The sequence below is a fragment of the Zingiber officinale genome, chromosome 11A (genome assembly GCF_018446385.1).
Source record: "Zingiber officinale cultivar Zhangliang chromosome 11A, Zo_v1.1, whole genome shotgun sequence".
Taxonomy (NCBI): Eukaryota; Viridiplantae; Streptophyta; class Magnoliopsida; order Zingiberales; family Zingiberaceae; genus Zingiber; species Zingiber officinale.
Window position 1 is genome coordinate 69,861,261 of NC_056006.1, and position 27,381 is coordinate 69,888,641.

Sequence of the window (27,381 nt, forward strand, 5' to 3'; positions counted from 1 at the left end):
GCAAAGTTCGTCTAAGCATAAAGACACTTAGCCTTATATATGATTATCAATATATTACCGGTCGAGCAAGCGCCCACGTACTTATATATGCTCGGCCAGGCAAAGCTCGCCCGAGCATAAAGGCACTTAGCCTTATATATGATCATCAACATATTACCGGCCGATCGCAGGCCGAGCGAGCACCCACGTGGTCATATATGCTCGGTCAGGTAAAGTGCGCCCGTGCATAAAGGGATTTAGCCTTATATATGATCCTCAGCATATTACCGGTCGATTGAAGGGCGAGCGGGTACCCATGTGCTCATATATGCTCGGTCGGGCAAAGCTCGCCCGAGCATAAAGGCACTTAGCCTTATATATGATTCTCAGCATATTACCGATCGACCGTAAGCTGAGCAAGCGTCCACATGCTCATATATGCTCGGTCGAACAAAACCTGCCCGAGCATAGAGACATATTCAGTAGAGGGTATTCCTAATATACGACCAACTTGAGCGGTCGACCGAGACATATTCAACAGAAGGTATTCCTAATATACGGTCGGCTTGAGCGACCGGCCTAGACATATTCAGTAGAGGGTATTTCTAATATACGACCGGCTTGAACGACCGACCGAGACATAACAATAAAAGAAGTTGAGATAAACATAATAACAAGCAAAAGTTTGTTGACAAGCACAATTTCGTATTATGGCATGATCGACTTAGTCATCCTGGGATATTTATGGATCTATACACCCACCATGTGGATTATTTTGATATTTCATAGTATTGATTGATGCTTAACTACATGATCACATATTAATTTTCTTGCATCTCAAAATATGGCCTTCACTAAACTACTTAGGAAAATTTTTAAATTACAAGCTCAATTCCTTGATTACTCAATTAAGGCAATTCGCCTTAATAATGTTGCTGAAAAGTCACAAGCATTTGATGACTATTATATGCCAATCAAAATTTTAATTGAGTATTTATTTGCTCATGTTCATACACAAAATGGCCTAATCAAATCATTTATTAAACGACCACAATTAATTTCTAGACCACTACTCATGAAAACAAAACTTCCATTTTCTACTCGAGGTCATGCCATAATATACGTTGCATCATTGATTTGATTCATATAAGACAAACTAAATATTACAAATACTCACTGTTACAACTTGCCTATGATCGAGAATATAATGTTTCTGACATTTGAGTATTTGGTTATGCAATATAGGTCTCTGCCCCACCTACACAACGAACCAAATGGGTCCACAACGTAGACTAATGATTTAAATGAGATATGATTCACCATCCATTATTAGATATTTGAAGTCTTTAATAGATAATTTGTTTTATGCAAGATTTGCAAATTGTCACTTTGATGAAACATATTTTTCAATGCTAGGGGAGCAAAATTGTATTCTGAAAGACAATGAAAAATTTGTTGGAATGAAAAAATGCTACCTAATTTGATTCCCTCAATAATCAATGTGAGCAAGAAATGGAAAAAATCATTCACTTGTAAAGAATTGCAAAACAATTATCTGATGCTTTTGTTAATAAAAAAATGTTACAAAGTCATATATACAAGTAGAGAATATTATAATAAAAATTGGCTCAAAAGACACTATACTTTAAAAAGGAAAGGTACAAGAAAAGGAAGAATCAAAGTTATCATGCCCTGAGGGTATATTTATCTACTAAACCAAACGATATCCTTAGTGACAATATTAGATATATGATATCGAACTCTGATCAAGCAAAATAAATATCGATGTAAAATAAAAACATGCTAACTTTTTAAATACTAATGCGTGTATGTAAGCATGTATATGTGAACATACTCAATTGAACAAAATAAAAGTCATACTATTTTAACAAACTCAAAACTGATACAAAAAGAAAACTATAAACATAAGCAGTGGAAAAATATGTTGACTTAGCGGGACCGACAAGAGGGGGGTGAATTGCCTGCCAAATCAAAGTATATCCTACTCAAGACTTTCAACTCAAAATAAATAGCAATAATGATAAAATAATAAAACAGAAAGAATCAGAGAGGACCAGAAGTTGACTTGGTTACAACCAAAATGGTTGTTAATCCAAGGTGATGAAAAGTGCACTAACGATCTCCTTATCTGAAGGCGGAGAAACTTTTTACATACTAAAAGTTCAGAATGATTGCTAGAATGAAATACAGAGTTGAAATACAGTGATCGATGAAAAATTTTGGACCAAGGTTATATCTATACTATAAATATAGATGCTAACTAGAAATAAAAAAAAATAAGTCAATTTTTTTCTGATAGAAATAAAAAACAAGTCAATTCGAACAAGTAATTGTTGTTTGGAAACGAAAATTTAAGAATATAAGTCAACAACGTATCAGGAGTCGAGTTTTCCCTAATGGGAGAGAATAAGGGAGTGTTTGGTTGGAGGGAATGGAAATGAGGAATGGGAAAGGGATTGAAAGTTAGTGTTTGGAATGTTAATATTTGGAATGGGAATGGTGGGGCCCACGGATTCAAACCCCCAAATATGAGATTTGGCCATTACCAAGTAAAATGGGGGGAATGGGAATGGTGGGGTCCACGGATTCAAAACTCCTCATTCCCATTCTTACTTCAATGAATCCCATTCCTAATCTCATTCCCTTCCACAAACCAAGCACCCCCTAAGATAAACAAGGAAACAAATATTCGAAAATAAATTTTAATTTGCTTCACTGCGGTAAAAGACAAGAAATTAAAAATCCTTAAGATTAAAAAATATTAAAAATTTGCACATCCGTGATAAAAAAAAGAAATTAAAAATCTTCAAAACAATAAATATTCAAAATTAGTGCATCTATAATAAATTAAATTAAATTAAAAAATATTTAAGATTGAGACATTTATAATAAATCAGAAATTTATTTTTTATTATTTGATAATTAATATATTTTTTATTTTGATAATAAATAAAAAATAATTATAATCCCTATTAAATTAGTCTATTTTTCTTATTTATAATATTAATTTTTATATATTAATATTGGGTCAAATATATAAAAGAGCCTACAATTTTCTATTTAATTATTTTTTAAATTAATATAATTTTAATTTTTTTTGTGTGTGTGTGAAGTTATTTGCTTTTCCACTTTATGCTTTCTTAGTTTCTGAATGATTTGACAGTTTGATTTTGACGTGGCTTCAATCCCATTTCACAATCACTAACAATTCTTTTTTATTTTATTCTTCATCGATTTGTTAGGTCTGACCATAATAGCTGGATCGGAGATCCGAATGTTTGAATTGAAAAAAAAAAAAAAAAAAAAAAAAAAAGCAGATCAATCAGACTGATGGCCCTCCATTTACCTGCTTCCTACCCACGGCAACGTACCAGCTGGGTTCCATCTCTTTGTTAAATCAAACTAAACCGTAACAATTGTGATATTGAAATTTCACCCTTTCCTTTGTTATTTCAATTGATCAAGGAAGAAAGAACAAACGAAAGAAAGAATAAAGACTTCGAAAATAACGTCTGCGTTAGGCAGATTATTTAACCTTTTCCTCAACTATTCACATATAAATTGATGGACCCGCACGGGTAGAAAGATTCAATCGGACTTGTCAACTCAATGTTAGTACAATAAAACTCTCCTGAATGGAGATATCTTTACCGAGCTAGTCTCTTCAACCTCAATCTCTGACAACTCCTTACAGATAATACTCTATGACAAGGTAATTTGCCATGAATGTGACTTTGACGAATGATCTGACCATGCTAAATTGTCGGCCTAGTCATTCCTTGACTTATATGGCAACCCACGTAGGCCCTCCTCCGCTTTAGCTATATATATATATATATATATATGGGTGAGTGAAATTAAGTGAAGGAAAGACTTTTCTTATCTTTCAAGTTCTCTCAAATTATTTGTCTTTTTCTCATATACTCGTGAGCTTTAACTTTCGGCTCAGCGTTGATTTAACTGTCCGAAGGGTCATATCAACCACATCAACACCCAATGGTTGACCAGACCGGCACTCACTAACGTGTCTTAGACCCGTAAGATCTCAAGTTCGATTAAAATACAGATGAAATGACGATGAAGAAAACAAGAGGAGGAAGAAGGATATTCTTTTTCTAATAAAAGTATTAATTTATTTATGACAAAAAAAAAAAAAAGTAAGGAACAGTCATATTTTTTTTATTTATCAAAAAAAAAATCTAATTTTAAAATTATATAAAAAAATAATATTATTTCATTCCTATCTCTTCCGTCAATCTCTTAAATTTTTATTCTTTTTCAATGTATAAGTCTGACATGAAAAAATATTAGGCATAATATGAGCATGATATATAAAATGGTGAATTACAATTTACCCCCTGAGAATTGACTTAAGTACGAAACAACCCTCATGGTTTCAAAAGTAACAAAAAAATCTCTGACGGGTAACATTGTAACATTATAATCCTTTGACGCTGGGAATACACACTAAAATACTGATGTCATCATAAATTCCTTTTTTTTTTGACAATAATACCTTTATTATGCTGTGAATTTAAATCCGGGACAATACTACCCTTTAACAAAAGAAAGGTAATTGCAAAACAACCTCATATATAAAATCATTGGTCAATAATACCTTGGTCACTCGGATGTTTCTTAGTCTTGTCGATCGGACGCTACCCGGTTGACTACTTGATCGGGCGTTGCCCGACCGGAGACACCACTCCCAATCGGGCGTTGCTAGGTCGGATGCTTCTCGCTTTTGCAGGGCGGATATCCATTGGTCTTCTCGACCGGGCATTCACCGATCGGAGGCAACCTTCCTATCGGCTACACGAGCCCAGATTGACTACGCAGGATTAGTTCATCAGGTTGTTTTACAATTACCTTTCTTTTGTTAAAGAGTAGTATTGTCCCGGATTTAAATTCACAGCATAATAAGGGTATTATTATCCAAAAAAAAGGAATTTATGATGACATCAACATTTTAGTGTGTATTCCCAGCGTCAAAAAGTTATAATGTTACAATGTTATCGGTCAGGGGGCTTTTTTGTTACTTTTGAAACCACGAGGATTGTTTTGTACTTTAGTCAAATTTCAGGGGTTAAAATGTAATTCACCCTATATAAAAATATCAGGTCCAACCTAATATGGAAAATATTAAATCACGCTGTGCCTGATATTAGATTATATCATACCTTTTTAATCTGGGAAAAAGAAAATATATTGAAAAATGATGAGAGAGAGAATTTAAGAGATTGATAGAGAGGATAGGAATGAAATAATATTATTTTTAATAATTTTAAAATTAGATGACTCTTTAAATAAATAAAAAAATATTACCGCTCCTTTAATAAAAAGTCGAAAAAAATGTATTAATTATTTTCAAGCATGTTTTTCTACCATGCTCAATTTCCTCTTTTTCTTTCCCTTCTTCCTTGATAATTAATCACCCCAAGAAGAAAAGTTGAATCAAATGTCAAATTTGCATTCGACCAATCGACTCTACCTAAAAAAGATATTTAATTTTCATCAGCAAAATTCCTTTTCCATGAAAAAGTTTCTAGCGGTATAAAATATCTTACCTTCCTCGTGTAAATATTTTACTATAATAAAATGTCTTCCCTAATTTATCTATGTATTTTACCAACGATACTCAATCGTTTGAGACTAATAGACTTAGAAAAAGTTCATTTTCATATTTATTGTTATAGTTGCTCCTTATATATTATTTTTTGAATTTACCGAAAGGCCCTTGATCGGCAGCTATTTAACATCGACCACCTCCACCAATGTCCACCACCTCCCCACGGGACGCGGCCTCTCCGTTCCGCCGTATTCCTCCCCTTCAGGGGTATCCGAAGAAAGATCTCGCGCTAGGGAGGGGCTTTCCCGAGAACGAGCGACCGGAATGGAGAGCTGGGGGCGGCTCGCCTCGAGGATTACCGGGTCTGATTTCTGTTCCTCTCACGCATCGATCCGCTTCACCCTGTAAATTTTTTGGAATATTGAAGAGATCGTCCCTTCTGCGCTCAAAATTGAATTTTTGTTCCCTTGGAATCGAGTTGGAAGCCTCGTGAGGGTGAAAAATGGAATCGTGTTCTTGGAAGGATTAGATTGGTCGATCCCGGATGCAACTGGTCGATCTCTTTCTTCTTGAAGTCGATTTGATCCTCTTGGAATATTGCTTGATTCTTTGGAAGGTGGGTCATTATCAATTTGTTGCATCTGCAGTGTGACGATGAGCAGTAGTTTTAGCAGGAGTGTTTCGTCTCGGCTTACGCCTAGAAGTGTCAGCAGCCCTAGGGTTTCGGCTCATCGGAAATGGTGGGTAGCGCAAAGACCATCCTTCAGTAATCTGGCTGTGATCTTCTGTTTGGTCTCGGTGATACTGGTTGCTGGATGTATGTTTTATCTCTATGCTTTCCGATACTTCGGTCGTGGAAAATTGGTCTCGGGCTTCATTGATGAATCTGATGTCTGTAATGTCTTTGATGGTAGCTGGGTTCCTGATGATTCTTATTATCCGATTTACAATAGCACAGAATGCCCATTTGCTGAAAGGGGGTTTAATTGTTTTGCAAACGGGAGACAGGATATGAACTATCTTAAATGGAGATGGAAACCTCGACGATGCTATATCCCTGAATTTGATGCACGTGAAGTCTTAGAAAGGCTCAGAGGAAAACGAGTTGTCTTCGTGGGAGACTCAATGAGCCGTACTCAGTGGGAGTCTCTCATATGTATGCTTATGACTGGGGTTCAGGATCCCAATACTGTTTATGAAGTAAATGGAAATAATATATCAAAAACAATTCGATTCTTGGGTGTTAAGTTCCAGACATTCAACTTGACTGTGGAATTCTTTCGATCAGTGTTTCTAGTGCAGCAGGGCTTGCCACCAAATCATGGACCAAGGAGGGTTCGCATGACACTTAAGCTAGACAAAATGGATGATATTAATCATAAGTGGATAGATTCAGATGTTTTGATTTTCAATTCTGGCCATTGGTGGACACCTACTAAACTCTTTGATATGTAAGTTTTTAATAAATTTGGCTTCCATATTTTGCCCATATTTACCTTCATTTTGTTTGGAAGATGAAGCTTATACTGTCCCTGAGGCTTGTTGCTATCCTTTATTTTAGTTCTAAAATCATTTCTGTTTTATTCACTTGAATTTGGTACCCTATCTTCTCTAGCTTTTCTATCCATATTTGAGAATCTAACTGTAGAAAGAGGAAGTATGATATAGAGAATAAATGTACTACTTTTATAAATTCAAGTCCTGGCTCCTTTCCTCAGAGTTGTTTCCTCACTACTTGTTTAACTTATTTTGTTGTTCGCTATGTTAACTGAGAGATTGTTCTGAAATGGATTTACTACAGAATAGATGCTCAAAATAATTTTCTTTGTACATATGCATCTCTATTCATCTCTCTTTTTTTTGTCTTCAGTGTTATGGACTTACAATAACTACCAAGCTTTATCCCACTAGGTGGGGTCGGCTAAGTGTTATGGACTTATGGATACTAAATTATCTTGGGTCCTCTATCATCCAATCTAACCCAAATAATGTTTAAGGAAGATGTTTTATGTATATAAATGACAAAAATGTTAGCACATATTTCATTTGTTGTAAACTGGTTCTCTAGGTCCATCCAATCATAGTGTACTCATCAGGTTAGTTTGTTCCATGGATTATAGACTAGGAATGTTCCCGAAGATTATATAGGTTAAGAGTCTGGTCATTGTAAACCTTTTATAGTTCTTCCATTCCTAGCATTTCATAGACATGCCATGCAAAATTAGCAACGAGGATGCCCGTGTGAAAGATGTGAATAGGACTAACAAACTTTTTCTGATATTGGCATCCATTTTTTTCTCCCTTTTATTTCTTTCTCAATTTCTTTTTTACGTCAATAGGCAGCATTCCATGCTTTAAAGAATTCAGTCTGAATGCAATCTTGCAGATTTGAAATTTCTCTTGATGTAATATGATAAATTTGTACTTGCCACCTTTTGGTTAGCTCGCAAAGATCTGAATTCCTTATGAGTCCATTACTTTATTGCTACTGGATACTGTAGATGGTTCTATTCACTTATTTTCAATTATACACTATATTTGTCTGGTAATTTGTCCAGAAGCTGTGATCTAAATATCATGGTACGAATGTAAATATCCTATATTTCCTGTCAAAAAATAAAATGATGCTGAGATACTCATTTTACAAGTAATTTTAAGATCAAAATTTCTTGTGTTAGCTCTGATATTAGCAAGGCACATCGTCAAAGGATCCTAATTTATGTAAGAAACTGCACTTCAAACAAGTCTAAAAGGGTATACTTTACATATACAGGGGTTGCTATTTCCAGACTGGAGGCGCATTGAAGCTTGGCATGTCTATCAATTCTGCTTTCAGAGTAGCCTTAGATACTTGGGCATCATGGGTTGAGACAATGGTTAACACAAACAGAACTCATGTTTTCTTCCGAACTTTTGAACCTTCCCATTGGAGGTAGTTATTCCAACCCAATATGTTGCATTTCTAACTGGAGGGATGCCCAGATGGGCACTTGAATTTTTAGGTAGTTGTACTTACAATTCTCAATTGCAATTTTCTAGATCAAGATAATTAAATATGAAATTCAAGTGCCTTTGTTATTCATACTGTGCAGATTACTTGCTCAATCTAAATTCTATTTTAGATCACTTGAAAACTACTAATTAATCTATCTTTGGACTCACATCTTAAATATCAAGAATATACCCGTTAAAAATATAAGTTTGTGTTATTGACTCACTCCAACATGGATTCACCAACTCTAATGGTCTGGGCCAAGCCTAGTTGAACTCCACAATTTTTCAGTCACATTGTCTGTTTAATCAATTGCCAGAAGTAACATAACTAAAATTTAGTTCTAGTGGTGGGGAAGATGATTTGACTAAATATTTCCTTCCTTGCCCCACCTATTGTTTAGGGTGAGGATGAAGAGTTAAATTCCCAGTCCGTCTCCCCCATTTCTATTTCTTATTTTCTGATTGCTAACATAACCACATCTACAGCTAAAATAAAAAAACAACATAAATCACTTAGGGTTGTTGTTGCCAGCTCAATTTGATTTTTTTTTTTTCTATTATGAATTCCTTCAATCAATTTGTGTTTGAAATAGTAATTTCCCTTCTAAGAGAGTTGATTGAGGCCGAACTTTTTGTCTATAAAATTCTTTTAGATAGACTACTTCTCTATTCACACTGAACTTCTAGTCCTATGATGATTCATTTCTACTTTAGTATTTCTTAAATTTCTGAGCTCTTAGTGGCAGTAAAAATAAGGCTATCCTATATGATGAGTGTACTTAGTTTCTAAATTAGTTTTCCTTTTAGTCACTGAGCTCATGGATAAACTCATCTGTGATCTAGATAAAACTTGGTAACCAAAATACTTTCCAGATGTCTTTCATTTTTTGGATCGGACGTCTTAGTTTTATTTTACCATCATAATTTTGTTGCAATCTCTTATATGCTAATTTGAAATGGAATTTTTCATATTGATGTTATTTAAAAGATGACTTGTCCTAGATGGTGTTTCTTATAGGTGTTTTTAGTGGTGTCAATCAGTTTCTCAATTATTTTTTTCAAATACTTTCACATGTGTATCCTGATACATAACTTCGCCCATTACGAACCAGTCATGGCCGGTCCCAAACCCAAATAAAGGAGGAGGGTTACATTATGTTGCAACCAACGTTAAAACTAGGACAAATGTTCAATGAATGGATCCATTAAATTATTGTGTTAATGCTAGATTGTTCCTCTGAAGAAACTCGTTGTAGGGTCCGACTGTAATGTTTCGGTAAAAATCGCTATATCTCTAGAACTTGGGTGTAGTGCTAAATATACAAGAGTTCGCGTTGCAGATTCCAACTGTAATGTATCGGTAAGAACTACTATATCTTGGGTGTAGTATTAAATAGGCAAGAGTTCTCACACATAGGTTAGATAAGAACAAATATGATAGGAAAACTAATAATTTAAGATTTGGAACATGGAATATAGGAACTCACACTAGTAAATCAATGGAGGTATTAGATACGATAATTAGGATAAGAATTAGTATTTTGTATATACAAGAGACAAATGGGTAAGTGAGAAGGCAAAGATGATAAAGAACTCGAGTTTTAAGTTATGGTACACAGAAAGAATAAAGTAAAAAATGGAGTTTGTATTGTTGTAGATAGTTCGTTAAAGGATGAAGTTGTAGGAGTAGTTAGAAAAGGAGATCAAATTATAGCCCTTAAGATAATAGTGGCGAAAGAAACTATGAACATAATTAGAGTATATGCACCGCAAGTATGATTAGATGAAGTTACCAAATTAAGGTTTTGGGACGACTTAGATGAAGTATTACAAAACATTCTGTAAATAAAATGATTTTAATAGAAGGTGATCCAAATAAGCATGTCGGAGTAAAAAATGAGGATGGATTTGGAACGATAAATGAAGAAGGAAAAACTATATTAGATTTTGTGATACCATATGATTATTAAGAGGTGAAAGTTAAAGGATAGGAAGCAAAATAAATTTAAGGAAAAGGTAGAGGTACAAATATTAGGTGAAATATATAGTGACTAATACGACAAGGGATAAGATAATATCAAAGTTAAAAATAATAGTTAAGAGTGTACTCGGTAAGTCAAAGGGACATGCACTACTAAATAAGGAATCTTGGTGGTGGAATGAGAAAGTACAAAAGAAAGTAAAGGAAAAAACGAACAACTTATAAGGAATTATATATTTGTAAAAACGAGAAAAAAATTTGAAAATATGCAATAGCCATGAAAGAGGCTAAGAAAGTAGTGAATAAAGCAAAGAATAAAATTTTTAAACAATTATATCAAAAATTGGATATAAAAGAAGGGGAAGATACATTTATAAAATAGCTAAAGTGAGAGAAAGGAAGACAATATATTTTATCCAAATAAAATATATTAAAGATGAATATAATAGGGTATTAGTAAACAATGGAGAAATAAAAGAGCGATGAAAAAGGTATTTTTATCAACTTTTTAATGAAGGTTTAGATTATCAACTTAACTTAGGTAATTTAAGTAGGCCAAATAAGTAAAGAAATTTAAATTTTAATCGTAGAATTCAAACTTCAGAAGTAGAACAAGATTTAAATGAGATGTATAATAGAAAAGTCGTTGGACCAGATGATATTCCGATAAAAGTATGGAAGTGCTTAGGGAAACAAGTTATTAAATGACTTATAAAATTATTTAACATGATATTGAAAACGAAAAAAATGTCTGATCAATGGATGTAAGTACTCTATTTCTCTTATATAACAATAAAGGAGACGTACAAAATTGTGCAAACTATAGGAGTATTAAACTAATGAGTCATATGAAACTTTGGGAAAAAGTAATAGAAAAAAGATTAAGGAAGGAAACCACGGTGACCGAAAATCAATTTAGGTTCATGTCGGGAAGGTCGACAATAGAAGCTATACACCTTAGACAACTAATTGAAAAATGTCAGGAGTAAAAACAAGATCTACACATGGTATTCATTGCCTTAGAAAAAGTTTATGATAGAGTCAGAAATTATAAGGAGAATTTTATAAAAGAGAGGTGCTAGCGTAACATAAATTGAACTAATTAAGGATATATACGAGGATGTAACAACCAAAGTAAGACTTCAGGCAGAGTAATTGAAGTATTTCCAATAAAGATAAGATTACATTAAGGATCAGTTCTAAATCCCTATCTTTTTACACTAATTATGGACGAACTTACTACACATTCAAGACACAGTGTATATTATTTGCAGATAATATTATTTTGGTAGATGAAACACGTGAAAGAGTAAATGTTAAACTAAAAGGGAAAAATTTTAGAATTAGTAGAATAAAAGACAGAATATATAGAATTTAAGTTTAGCAATATTATATGTAATGAGACAATTGTTAAGATAGGAGATGATGAGTTGCCCGGAACCGAGAGATTTAAATATTTAGGATCATTTTTGCAAAATAATGGAGAGATTGAGAGAGATGTCTTATATAGAATACAAGCAAGATGGTTGATATGGAGGAGAGCGTCAGGTGTTTTATGTGACCGTAAAGTACCTCTAAAACTTAAAGAAAAGTTCCACAAAATCATAGTTAGATCTGGTATGTTATATGTTGCTGAATGTTGGGTTATGACTCGAATACATGAGCAGAAGATGAGAGTTGTAGAGATGAGGATATTAAGGTGAGTGTGTGGACACACGAGGATGAACAGAATAAGAAATGAGAACGTTAGAGAGAAAGTCAGAGTTGCATCTATTGAGGGAAAACTTCGAGAGATACTTTTAAGATGCTACAAGCATATACTTAGACGACCAATAAATGCTCTAGTTAGACGATGTGAAATTATGACAAATACATATGTCAAACGAGGAAGAGGAAGACCAAAAAAGACTTAGTTTACAACAATAAAACAAGATAAAATTTATTTAAGTATAGATGATGATATAATAGGAGATAGAGCTCAATGACGTAAAAGGATCTATATAGCCGATCCCACCTAGTGGAATAATGCTTGGTTGTTGTTGTGTTGTATCCCGATACATGTGTACCCTATTGGTGGTGTACATCTTAGCTCAAAGGAGCATAATGTTGAGTCTATAGTATAGGGGTTTTTACTTGTAATTTAAATTGGCTAATGCGCTGAGAAAAAAAAAGGGCCAAATATTGGAGTGATTCCGCATCCATTATCTCTAATCTAACTTCCAATCTATCAAATGCAGTTAATATTTATTGATTCCATCTTCCTACTGAATCTATGAATCTTTAACATACATGTATGAAGTGAGTGATTTTTGTTCGACTGGATTCAGCTCATTGTCTGCATTTATTAATTTGCCACCCTCATCTCATTCATGGTAGAGTCAAATGCAAAACCAATTTTTAAGTGCCTACTATTCATTTGTACTCTGACTTGTTCAATCAGAAGTATAGATAAATGCCTTGTAGATTGATCTTGCAAAACTTATTGATACGGTCTCCTTGTGTCTCAGTGGCTTAAATCAGACGGCCTGCGAGGTGACAGAGCAGCCTCTTTCAGTGGCTAAAGCTGATGACAGGAGCGAGTTTGCTGATATAATAGCTACGGTAGTTGGAAACATGACAGTTCCTGTTACTGTCCTCAATGTAACATTGATGGGTGCCTTCAGGAGCGATGCCCATATCGGCACTTGGAGCCACCCTTCTTCGATTCTTGATTGCAGCCACTGGTGCCTTCCCGGAGTCCCTGATGCTTGGAATGAACTCGTGTTCTCTTATCCGCTAACAAACAGTAAGTTTTCATTTGCTGATATGTTAAGGAAGCAGATTATTCAATTGTACTGCAGTCTTAGCTCGTGTGATTACCATTCATAAAGTAGTTTGCTAACATGATATATCAGTACTCCCTTGAATGAGTTGCTGGCACTTGAAATCCCACTCGACAACAAACTAAAATTTAGACATAATCCTTCATCTCTTTTCTCGTGCAGGGTGGAAAAGATTAGGTAGATGACATGGAGGAATGACAATCTTTTCTTTTCACAAACAATAGATTCTTTGTGGTTCTACTCGGCTGGAGCTGCCTAAGAGTTGGATGAGGGCAGGACTTGTTGGTGGAAGCCGATTCGATTCACGACCATTCTTTTGAAAAACATGTTGGCTTCTTAGCTTGTGTTGAGTTGGACTGACTCCCAGGGTTTAGCAACTTTTCTGTCTCTGCCTGTTCTTCATGTTTTTATTTCTTTTCTTGTTCAAAGAGTTAGACCCCTGTACCCAAGCAAATGTACCTACCTAACACATCAATGTTTCATAAAATGAAGATATCAATTTTTTTTTCTTTCACTAAAGATTATATGTTGGCAGAGTTTTGGTATAGTCCATGTTGTCTCTTTGTTTTAGACAAATAATTAAATAATTTATTCTATAGAAAGTTCAGGATATGAGAAAAATGCAGGATCTAGTTTGAAAGGTAATTTGAATTACTTTTCTTTCTGGATTATGTTATTTAATGTGTCAAAAAAATCTTATCCTTGACTAATAATAACCTTCATGAATTCCCTTGGATTATGTTCATGATAGAAGAAGGGTAGCTTGTGGCAAATCTCCGGTTTATGTAAATTTTCTTCTCATTTAGGACGTTCAAGAATTCCCTTGGATTATGTTCATGATAGAAGAAGGGTAGCTTGTGGCAAATCTTCATCGAGCAAGGATGAGCATGCTTGAAATTCATTCAATAATGGGTAAGTCGAAATTTTCTTAGATAGGAAGGTGCGTTGCATCAAGCTTTTATGTTTTCATTAGACGATCATACGTATGATAAAATTTCACTCGATAAGAGAGTGCCTAGCCTTTAGTCTTGATCGAGCAACCATCCGTAAAATGAACAACTTACATCGAGTCTTCATCCAGTAAGGGTGTGGAGACTTATGCTTTGTTTATTTCGGAGTGCAGAAAGTAAAACTAAAGAAAAATTTTTACAGTGAAAAATTTTTCACTGTTTATTTCATTGAAATTTTCAGATGGAAGAGAAATGTAATTCATTCAAGGATGGTTTTGGAGCCAAAATTAATCACCTCAAAATCGGATGGAAAGCAACGGATGAAAAAAATGACGCATGTGTCCCTTTTTATTCACAAAATTATACCATATACCAAAAAATAATGATGCATGTACCCTTTTTAAATTATAAAATTATACCATGTATCAAAAAAATGACGCATGTACCCTTTTTTATTTATAAAATTATGTCGCATGTATCCATCTTCCTCAATAAAGATAAACAAGAATACAAAGGAAAAGATTTCTTTATCCTTTCTCTTCTCTTCCTCCGAAGATAATTTTCCACCATAGATTTCTTTCCTTTCTTTATCGGCGCTTGAGAGTAAACATAGCATTTGTTAAGTCATGAAAGGAAAACATGTTATGTAGTGTCGTCACAAGAAGAGACAACATGATTTCACAATTAATTTTATTGACTATTTTTAGGGATGATCGATTTGGTCTCATGAAAGTTTTCTATCGGTCGTTAGGATAAATCAGGAAGCGCACGCAGCGGTCAGTTCAAAAACCCAACATCCTTTGATTGCGTCTCTCATTTGGAAAAAAAAAAATTCTACAAATATGTCATAATTATGGATCAAACCAAGAATACTTTGATAATAGCTTAAATATTCTACTGTGATACCATAATCTCGGGAACCGAATCATCTTAAATCAAGCTATGTAAGAAAGTTGATTCATTGGAGATTTTTTTTTTCTTCTCATCATTGGTCCACCTCTTCAAATTGAATGCTCATTATCTTATTATTTCTCCATTTTTAGTGATATAGAAAAATCAAAAAACGTTTCTCCATCTCTGTTAGTGATATAGAAAAATCAAAAGAAGGCACTTGTCTTTCTATTGAAAATGCTAAAAGGATATCCTTATTCATTAATTATTAAAATAAAATTCAATGCAATATATATCAACTAAGATTCATAACTGCTATAGCATGCATGGATGAAATATTATTCAACTCAAATAAATATTGATCAATAACATATTATAATAGTAACTGTTTTTAACAACTAAATGCTAGTTAAAAGTATGCTGTAGCAACTCTGATTTATAATTAATTACTATAACATATATAGTTCAATTTTTATGCATTCAAACCGATTAAGTAAGGCGTGATAATCTAAATATTTAAAAATTAGGTAAAATATTATTTTAATAATTAATGAAAAAGAATCACCTTTTAACAATTTTAGGCGTGTTATTTTAATTTTTACCTACATATCAATGAATTGTATCTCCTCTGAGCTTCTTGGAGCCGCCTCAGAACTTTTAAACATGCAATGATACTAGGATTTTTAACTCTCAAAATCCATTTACGACATCATCTCCGATGGAGAAATTCCATGCATATTCATTTGGAGAAAGCTATTGGATCATCTTAACGGTTGCCGCCGTGATTTTGTTGAACAAATTATCCTTTAATTTGTTGGATTGCGCATTGCATGAGCGAGCCAATTCATTGTGTTCATGATTTTTTTTTTTTTTTGTGAGTAAGCGAGATATCCAATTCTTACGACCATGTTCTAGATTCTTTTGCACTATGCATTGATGGCTCTAGCAGCAGTGACATAATATGACTTAAATTCATATGCTTTAGACATTTATCATCGATAATTGACCAAAGAGTGCACTTAAGGAATTTTTAGAATGTGTACTTAATTTTAAAATTTTTTGAAAGATATTTTCCATTTTATCCCTTTGGTCAACCACTGCTACATTCAAAAAACAACACTATTATGATACTATTATGATACTGATTGCAAAAATATCACCAAAATATAGTGTTGCATTTCAAAAATAATTTTTGAAAATCAATTAAATGATGATTTTAAGATTTATGCAACACCACAATAGTGATGACTTTAAAATTTATACAATATTAAAGTGGTACTGAATTTTGAAATGTAACACTATAGTGGCGCTATTCTTTGAAATCCCAACATCATTAGTGGTGTTTGCAATGATTGCATTAAAAATACATAAAAGTAATCATAAATTTATAAGAAAAAGATATATACATTGGTATGAACTATTTTAGATAAAACTAAAAAATAAAACCAAGAGAGTTTATACCTAAAGTGGACAATATCATACTATTATAGAGATATCTAAATTCTTTCAGTCCTAATAATTGGTATCAGAGTTCGGACTGCTAAAAGGACTAACCGTCAACTGTGCACAAGAGTCATAGTCTAATTGAGCATGTGGATTGGATATTGATCTCGAATGAAGGAAGTGGAGAGTCCCATGTCTATATCAAGACGACCAGGCACCAGGCAAAGAAACCCTAGTTGCGGCTAAGTAATGTGTTGTTGCAATTTGCACTAACGGTCTAACTCAGGTTTTGATTAATGATAAGTGAGTTAAGTTAGGTGTTATCGTAATCTAACCTTGTTACCAAGTGTGCAGGGTTGACTAACTTAACGGGTCAAGAGGACCTGATACCAAACGGAAAGTCCAGTTGGGATGTTAGATTCCCGAGTGGCGATGTCCGAATGCGCGATTCCGATAGGAGATCAAGACGTGTGATTCCCAAATGGCGAAGTCCGGATGTGCAATTCCGGCAGGAAGACCTGGATTTGGTCCGGATGTGCAATTCCCAAATTTTATCCCCGAACGATCAGATCGAATCAAAACTCGATTTGGTCAAAATCTTCGCTTCGGGCGCCCCGGTACATTCCGGGTGCCCCAGTCAGCTCCGGGGCGCCTCGGACCCCAAAAGTCAACTCTGGTTGACTTTTTCTGTTCGGTAGCTCTGCTTCGGTTCGGCTCGTCTCGGTCCGGGTCTTCAACTCCGGTTCTGCTAGCTTAGGTGATCTCGGCCATCCGGAATAGGGCTCACCCGAACCCAAGTTCCGGCCTTCTCCTCGAGCAGCCTTCCTTCCCGGTTTCTCATCCCTCGAACGCCGCGCACGTTCTTCTCGTCCACCGGTGTACTCTTCCGCGGTCATCTCGTCCCTCAGACGTACCGAACCCGTCGGCTCTCTCCCCGTGCCATCCTTCTCGTTAGCCGCGTCTTCCGCTCGACTTCCTGTGTTTCTAAGCTCTTGCACATTTAGACACAAGGGTTAGACAAAACATGACCTAACTTAACTTGTTTGATCATATCAAAACATCTTGGGGTTCCAACAATCTCCCCCTTTTGATGTGAGCAACCCAAGTTAAGTTAGGGTAAACATATGCAATAAAAATTGTTAATTTGCAAATAAGTCCAAAGATTTTTCAATATTTAAGAAATATATACCTCCTCCTAGACTTAACATTCTTCTCCCCATTTGATCACATAAAAAATTGGGGTTCCTTTCAACAAGTCTAAGATAAATTCTAACTTAAAAAGAATTAAGTGTTTTTTTTTTAAATTAGTTAGAAAAAAAATGTGTTAATTTTTCAAAAATTTCTAAGTAAAACGAAAATTTTGAGCGACAAAATAGATACCAAAAAATCTTTTTAAAAAAACTTTAAGACAATATTTTAATTTGCAACGTAAAAATTTTCTAACTAAAAAAAAATTCTAAGTTTTTGAATATATTTTCTAAAGCAAATTGAATAACTCTTTTAAAGCATTATTTGCAACAGAAACATTTTCTAAATTAAACAAAATTTTCAAAATAAATGTTTAAAAACTTTTAAGTATTATTTAATTCTAACTTTAATATTTTTTCTAAAAAGTTAATTAAACATTTGATTTCAGTATTTTGGCTTCCAAGTCGTGGCGAGACATTATGCCTTCTTGGTTATTGGAGCAACAACCACTTCCTTAGACAAAACCTCATAAAGAAATTATCTAATTTAACTTTCTAATTGAAGATGCTAAGTTTAGTTTTAAATTCAAGTTAAACATGTTTTCGGAATCCAATAGAGGTTCCTACCTACAGGGTTAACCAAGTATTTCCTAGGTACATAAGCTTTTGTTATTTTTCTAATTTGACTATGGTGAAACCTATAGTACCAATTTAGTCCTCTATAATTCTTAAAAGCAGAAATATTTGAACAGGTAGACTTTTTCAAATTCTCTATTTCTTCTTTTAATTTTTCATTTTCAAGTTTCAATTTATCAAAATCCTCTATTAGACATGATTTTATCAAAATTCTTTTGGTTTCTAAAATTTCATTTTCTAATTTATACATGGATTTTTCCATAGCCTTAATACCAAAGTAAAGTTGATCAGGAGGTAAGAGGCATACCTCACTTACCATATCAGACTTGAAGCCTGATTCTCCCCCTGCTTCGCTGCATTCATCTGAGGTCGCTCCCCCTTCATCGATGCTGGGTTTTGATGTACTTTGCCCTTCATAGCTTGCCATCAGTCCTATCCCGACATATTCTTGAATCTCGGACTCAGATGATGAACTATCGTCCCAAGTTGCTTTTAGATTCTTGTGCTTCTTGGGTATCTTACCTTTGTCCTTCTTTAGTTCTGGGCAGTATTCTTTTAAGTATCCTTCCCTTTGACACTGGTAGCAACGCATCATTCTTCTATTTTTTGGATTCTTTTTATTCTGCATTTCTTTAAACTTATTAGATCTAAAAAACTTTTTAAAGTTTCTTACCATATATGCTTCCTGATCCTCTTCTGAATCTGACTCGGGTTCATCCCTCTTGGTTGCGTTTAGTGCGATCATCTGGCTTGATTCCTTTATTGTCCCTGGTTTCATGTAACTCAAGAGTATAGAACAATTCTTCTAAAGTACTTACCTCCAGGTCTTTTGAAATATAGTAGGCGTCGACGATTGATGTCCATTCTGAAGTTCTAGGAAACGCATTGAGTGCGTAGCGTATGGTGTCCCGGTTTGTTACCATTTCACCGAGGTTCTCGAGACCAGTAATCAATTCCTTTACCTTCGTGTGTAGATTGGCTACCTTCTCACCTTTTTCCAGACGGGTGTTCGTTAGTTTGTTTCGGAGGATGTCTCTTCTAGCCAGTTTTGCTTCGGATGTCCCTTCGTGGAGTTCCATGAACTTCTCCCAGAATTCTTTGGCCAACGAGAAGCTTCCGATGCGGTTGACTTCTTGAGGCGGCAACACGCTCAGCAGGTGATATTCCGCACGATTGTTCGCTATGGAATCACTCTGCTCCTTCTTTGTCCACTAGCTCTCTTCTTTTTATTTTCCATTCTGATTCGTCGGAGCTACAAAACCATACTTTATAATTAACCGAATTTAGAAATCAGTTCTTAGGAATACCTCCATACGACGCTTCCAGTGTGCGAAGTCCCCCTCGAATTTTGGTGGAACGATGCTTGGTCCGGTCATCTCGTTGCTTCGATCGGCGGTTAGTCCTCCTGAAGCGCCTTGCTCTGATACCACTTGTTGGTCCCTTTGGAGACCGACAAGAGGGGAGGGGTGAATTGCCCTACAAAAATAAATCTAATTTTTCTCGGATATATCGACTAATTAACAAACACTTGTAATAAAAAAGAGACAAGGCTAATTAAAAGAGATTAGATACAGAGGGTTTACTTGGTTTACAATCAGGAGATTACTAATCCAAGGAAAAGAAGGCACAGTATCTGATGATCTCCTCTGGGCGGAGTAGCCTCTTACAGCGTTGAGAGCACAGACAGAAAAGTAAAGCACTAAGAAACTGATTACAAGTGAGTTGAATCATCTGTGTTAATCAGTGCTATATTTATAGTACTGGTCGGGGTGCCATGAAGAGTCTAGGCGCCCTGGGGGATAAAATTTTATCCCCTAACGATCAGATCTAGTCAAAACTCGATCTGGTCAAAATCTTTGCTCCGAGCGCCCCAGTACGTTTCGGGTGCCCCGGACCCCAAAAGTCAACTCTGGTTGACTTTTCCCGTCTGGTAGCTCTGCTTCGGTTCGGCTCGTCTCGGTCCGGGTCTTCAACTCTGGTTCCACTAGCTTGGGTGATCTCGGCCATCCGGAATAGGGCTCACCCGAACCCAAGTTCCGGCCTTCTCCTCGAGCAGCTTTCCTTCCCGGTTTCTCGTCCCTCGAACGCCGTGCACGTTCTTCTCGTCCACCGGTATACTCTTCCGCAGTCACCTCGTCCCTTGGACGCACCAAGCCCGTCGGCTCTCTCCCCGTGTCGTCCTTCTCGTTAGCCGCGTCTTCCGCTCGACTTCCTGTGTTCCTAAGCTCCTGCACACTTAGTCACAAGGGTTAGACAAAACAGGACCTAACTTAACTTGTTTGATCATATCAAAACACCTTGGGATTCCAACAGAAAGTAGTGCAACACCACTCGAGTCGTTGACATATTTTTTCCCTCAAGCACTACTTTTAGCTTTTTATTTTCAGTAATCAATGACCCAACTTGAGGGATTCAACATCGCTCGTCCTCCTCTCTTTAACGAAAACAATTTCTCGTATTGGAAGAAGAGGATGAAGGTTTACTTAAAGACGGACATCGAGTAATGGTTCATTATCTGATGAGGGTGTCGGGTGCCTATAGAGGAAGCAACAAAAGTACCACCCGATCTTGAAAAATGTAATCTAGAGGATAAGAAGAAAGCCCAAATTGACTCAAAAGCGTTAAACATGATCCAATGCGGACTCACGAAAGAAGAACTCAACCGAGTCGACCCGCTCGAGAATGTAAAGGAGCTATGGGATAAGCTCATCGAATTACACGAATGAACCAACGACTCAAGGGTAACAAAACGTGATCTATTATTGAATTTTTTTTTATTTAATATTAAAATACAAGATAGAGAAACCATAAGCCAACTACATGCGAAGATCAAGGATATACTCAATGACCTATATATGATCGGACATCAACTCGAGAATTGAGATGTAATAAGGTATGTTCTAAACTCATTCCCTCGAAACTTACTATGGGCATCAATGGTAGATGCCTATAAAGTTTCAAGGAACCTCTCAAAATTAAAGTTGGATGAATATTTTATGAATTAGAGTTGTATGAACAAACTAATGGTCCAAAGGTTGAGAAAGGAATTACTTTTATTGTAGGTACTTCGAAGGGAGTTAAATCTGAAGCTGAAACTGAATCTAAATCAGATGAAGAAGAGCAATTAGTGAACCTAGTAAGCAAGATATTCACTAGACGTAAGAAAAGCTTCACCAAATGTAACATGAAGAAGATGTCTAAGTTCGTATCCAACAACTCAAAGGTAAACGTCACATGCTATGACTACAACAAGAAAGGGCACTTTAAATACGGATGTCTGAACAAAGACAAAGTCAAGAAGATAAAGCAAAAGAAAGCACTAAAGCGACTTGGGATGGATCTTCTTCGGACGGATCGGGAGTAGATGAACCGAAGCAAGTAAGTTACCTCGCACTGATGGCAACAGGAGGTGAAACAGATCAAGAAGACAAGTCAGAATACGAGTCAAGCAATGGATCCACATCCGGTTCAAATGAATCAACTGGGGAATCTAGATGGATATTAGACAGTGATTGCTCCCAACACATAAATGAGGATCAAGCAATGTTCACAGAATTAACCTTCAAAATACTAGGAACAGTTGCCTTTGGAAATAATGACAAACTGAAGGTAATTGGGATAGGTAACATTGAGCTAAAATCTAATTCCATTATTCATAAAGTACTACTTATTGAAAATTTCAAATTTAACCAACTTAGTGTTAGTCAATTATGTGATTCAGAGTATAAAGTTAGGTTACATCCATTGAATGTGTAATTAAACATATGAAAGACCCTACAATAAAATTAAAGGACTTAGAAATAATAATATTTACACAATTAACCTAACCAGCTCCTCAAATGTCACCTGACACAAAAAAGGAAATCTAGTTGTGTTATAGGAGAATGTCTTAAGCTAACTTTAGAAATCTTACCAAACTAAATGGTTTAATTAAAGGACTACCAAAACTACCCAACTTAGACTCAACAATTTGTAATGCTTGTCAACAAGGAAAACATACCAAGTCAACCCACAAACCAACTAATCAAACTCAAACCAATTCAACACTTGAATTATTACACTTAGATTTATTTGACTCACATGAGATTAAATCTATAAATGAAAACTTATACTGTCTAATAATAATTAATGATTACTCAAGATTTACTTGGACAAAAATTTTTAAAAATAAAGATAAAATATTTAGTAATTTTTGTAAACAAACTAAAAATGAAAAAGATTCAAAAATTAAAAGATTAAAAGTAATAATGGTAGAAAGTTTAAAAATCAATGATTTACTAAATTATACTTAGAAAATGATTACTATCAAGAATTCTCATGTCTTAATACACCTCAACAAAATGGAATAGTCGAAAGTAAAAATATAACTTTCCAAGAAGCACTAAGACAATGCTTAATGAATACCAACTGTCAAAATATTTCTAGGCAGAAGTCGTTAGTATAGTCTGCTATGTACAAAATAGAACAACAATTAATAAAAAATAAAATAAAACCTCATTTGAAATTTACTATAATAAATTATCAAATATTAAATACTTTAAGGTATTTGGATATCTTATGTACATATTAAATAAAAGAGAATACTTAGGAAAATTTCCATCAAAAGTAGAAAATTGAATCTTTATAGGGCATTCCTTAAACAGTAGAAGATATAGAATTTACAATAAAGCCACTTTAAGAATTGAGGAAACGACCAATATAAAATTTGATGAAATTCTCAAATAATCTAACTTAACTCAACCTCAATACCAACAAATTGATTTCATTAGAGCTATCTAGGGGGCACAAATGAAAATCCAATAAACGAATATGAAGTTAAGCAAAATCAACCACAAGAAAATGAATAAACATAAACTGAACCTTGAACAATAAGAGTCAGCAGACCACCCAATTGAACAACTTATACGTGACCCAGACCTAAGAATTCAGATTAGATCGTTTTTTAAAAACCTAAGTAAAAGATATTTAATTTCTAAGATCGAACCCAAAACAGTAGAAGAATTCCTACTTAACCTAGACTGGATCATAGTCATGTAGGAAGAACTAGCCTAGTTTGAAAAAAAATGAATTCTGGAATTTAGTACCATTACTTAATCATAAAAAGGTAATAGAAACAAAATAAGTATTTAGAAATAAATTAAGTGAAAAGGGGAAAATTGTTAAAAACAAGGTTAGACTAGTAGTTAAAGGGATTAGTCAAATAGAGAGACTTGACTATGATGTAACATATGCTCCAGTAACTAGACTGGAGGCTATTAGAATGCTACTTAGCTATGCAACCTATAAAGGATTTAAACTTTATCAAATAAATGTTAAATCCACCTTCTTAAATGGGCTAATAAAAGAAAAAATTTATGTAGTTAATCATCGAAATTTGAAAGTATAGCTCATCCTGACCATGTGTTTAAACTAAAAGTCTTGTATGATCTTAAACAAACACAGAGTCTGGTATGAAAGGTTAACCGCCTATCTAATTTCTAAAGGATTCAACCAAAGTTAAATTGATCTAACTCTATTCGTAAAATTAGTCAAACAAGATATCTTTATAGCCCAAATATATGTAGACGACATAATTTTCGGATCAACCAACTCAGAATTTTTATAAAATTTTATAACTTTAATAGAACAAGAATTTGAAATGAGCCTAGTAGGTAAACTAATTTATTTCTTAGGATTACAAATTAAACAAACAAATAAAGGAAATTATGTTTACCAATAAAAAAAATTACTTAAAAAATTTGGAATAAAAATACCAAAGAAATAAAACACCAATAACAACTAACACAACCTTAGATAATGATCAAAATGAAAACCTTGTAGATCTAAAGTATTATAGGAGTGTCATAGATAACCCTTTATACTTAACTGCGAGTCGACCTGATATATTTTTTTTCAATTAGTATGTGTGTCAGATACTAAACTTGTGCTAAGAAATCTCACTTAACTAATGTAAAAAGAATTTTTAGATATTTAAAAGGCACACTAAATGTAGGAATTTGGTACCCTAGAATATCTAATTTTGAACTACTAGGTTGCTCTAACTCAGATTATACCGACTGTAAATTGGATCATAAAAGTACAAGTAGTGGATGTCAATTACTTAGACCATCATTTGTCAGTTGGTTTATTAGAAAACAACACTATGTTACTTTATCTATTACTAAAGTCTAGTGCATAGCTATGGTAAGTGTGTAGCACAACTATTATGGATAATGCACACATTAAAAGACTTTAACATAGAATATAAAAATGTAAAAATCCATATTGATAACATCAGTTCAATTATCATTCAAGAATCAAACATATTGAAATTAAATATCACTTTATTAGAGATCACATCACCAAAGGAGACATTAAACTCAATTATGTTGAGTTTAAGTCAAATTTGACAAACATTTTCACTAAACCACTACCAGAATCTGAATTCAGTAATCTACGAAAACGACAAGGAATGTGTACGATAGACTAGGATTGCTATTTTCATATAATTTTCCAATGATTTGTAAATTCAAGGGAAATTTTTTTTACTTATATTTTATAAAAACTCTAATTTTCTTAGTATTCCAAAATTAATTTTAGCCTTACACTATATCAAATTTATAGAAAGTATGTTCCTATAGATCTAGGAATTGAGTATCTCATAAATACAATAGGTCTACCTTGATTATGTATTCACAAACTTAGAACGACATGAGAAGCATAGACCTATTACCTGAACTTTAGATGCTTATATCAGTGTATCAACACAAGTCTAGGTAAAAGATACTAAAATTACAAAGATCAGATTAAATAATCTATTTTAGTCAAACGCTAACTGGATACATTTACTTAACTTAACTAACTAAGTGAATACTGCTATTTTCTAATAGTTAGTTAATAACTAGTGATTAGACATTTAAGATAAATTTTTTATTTAAGATAAATTTTTAGATAAATAGTTTTTTAAATATATCAAGTTCAGGGAGAGGATAATTGAAAATGATTTTCAAAATAATTTATTTCATTTCCTAATATTTGAGACAAAAATCACTTTTAAAATAAAAATCACTTTCAAAGTTCTTTTTATAAAATATTTTCAAAAATACTTTTAGGATACTTGCTTTACAAATTTCTTATACTTTTTCAAACTATCTATTTCAAAAAAGATAAGCGTTTTGAAATTTATATTAACATATGATGAAAAATATTTTAGAAAATTTTTGAAAAATTTTATTTAAATGTTATCTTTTTCACTTTGAAAAATATCTTAAAAAACCTTTTTAAAACTATTTTATAATTATTTTTAAAATTATTTTTGCTTGGATAAAATATTTTTAAAACTACACTCAAAAATATTTTAAATAGATAGATTTGCAATGTAATTTTAATTATTTTTTAAATCTATCTTGAAAATTGATTTGCAAAATACGTTTTGCAAAATTAATTTTCAAAATATTTTGAATAGTAAAAAATTACTATTAAAATGTTTTTAGAATTTTAGTAATTCCTCCCTCCAATAGACATAAGTTTTTTATTACTCTACACAAATTGTTACTTGCTTATGTATTTGTAATTTGGTATACTTATCTCTTTTTTTTATAAATGTCAAACGAAAAAGGTAAGGATTAATATGACAAAGACAAACTAAAAATCTTGAAAACCTTAACCCTAAAGGAAACAACAATTGATCTTAAGTTTTCTCTCTTGAATCAATGATTATTACTATTCTTATTTTTTTATATATCTTTTCCTAACTTTAATCCAAATTGTCATTGCATCAAAAATGAAAAGATTGTTAATATAATTTGACTAATAGTCTAACTCAGGTTTTGATGAATGATAAGTGAGTTAAGTTATGTGTTATCGTAATCTAACTTTGTTATCGAGTGTGCAGAGTTAACAAAGTTGACAGGTCAAAAGGACCTTACACCAGGCGGGAAGTTCAATCGGGATATTTGATTCTCGAGTGACGAAATCTGGATGTGGAATTTCGACAGGAGATCGGGATGTGCGATTCCCAAGTGACAAAGTTCGGATTCGTGATTCCGACAGAAGACCTGGTGGGTTAGAGTGAAGTCAAGGAGGTAACTTGACACACGATAAGTAGAGGTAAGTCACTAGAGGAGAGTGACTAAATGAGGACGCATCCCAGTTGAGGAGACAGTAAGCGTCGATCCAATGTAGGTCCATTTTAGAAATCTAAATTGAGACTTTTACTAGATCCTAGTCTAGAGGAAAGGGTCCAAGTCATATATTATATTATATTATTATTGTACTAAATTTATTTTACAGGTTAGATATTGTCGTGTTGCACTAACCTAACTTGTAAGGCAAAAGGAGTAAAAAGACCTCGGGTGAACAGTACCTGAGGCATCTTCAAGCATTGGAAGACGTCTTCGCATTGTTCATGAAAGACGCCTTCGATGTTATAGAAGGAGCTTTCGAAGGGATAAAATTCAGACTTCGTTGTAGATAAAGAGCAACGAGTTCGGAATTAGATTTGACACGTTGGAAGCACCTTCAAGGCTATGGAAGGCACCTTCCACACTCTTTATAAGGGTGTCTTGAGGAGCATTCAAAACACAACTTCTATACGAGATTCTACGCATCCGATTAGCTTTCCAACTGATCCAGCTTCTTGCTACTGTCCTGCTACAACTCTGCTATGCCCGACTACCGTCGAGAAGCCGACCAAACACCAAGCTCGAGCCGTTTGCCTACGAAACGTGTTTGGTAACAAAGTATTAATTCCTGTACTTAATTACTACAAGCGAAAAGTGTAGCTTGTTACACTTTTCAATACTTTTTGTACTCGATCCCCTCTTCCAGCGATTCCTAAAGAGGTGTAGAGGTGTTTTAGTGGATTACCCATCAATAAATCCGCGGGAACTAAGTCTTGGAATAAGAGTCATTGAAGGCTCTGAACCAA

At 34.1% G+C, this 27,381-nt stretch overlaps 1 protein-coding gene across 1 annotated transcript; it reads left to right on the top strand.

Annotated features, from left to right (window-relative positions):
• The first annotated feature begins 5,792 nt into the window (after window positions 1-5,792).
• LOC122032956 (protein trichome berefringence-like 7) lies at window positions 5,793-13,895 on the top strand. The gene is made up of 4 exons (XM_042592272.1): window positions 5,793-7,020; window positions 8,343-8,501; window positions 13,052-13,329; window positions 13,529-13,895. Exons 1-4 carry the CDS (start codon window positions 6,224-6,226, stop codon window positions 13,549-13,551), a joined length of 1,257 nt encoding a protein of 418 aa, XP_042448206.1. The 5' UTR covers window positions 5,793-6,223; the 3' UTR covers window positions 13,552-13,895.
• The last annotated feature ends 13,486 nt before the right edge of the window (window positions 13,896-27,381 follow it).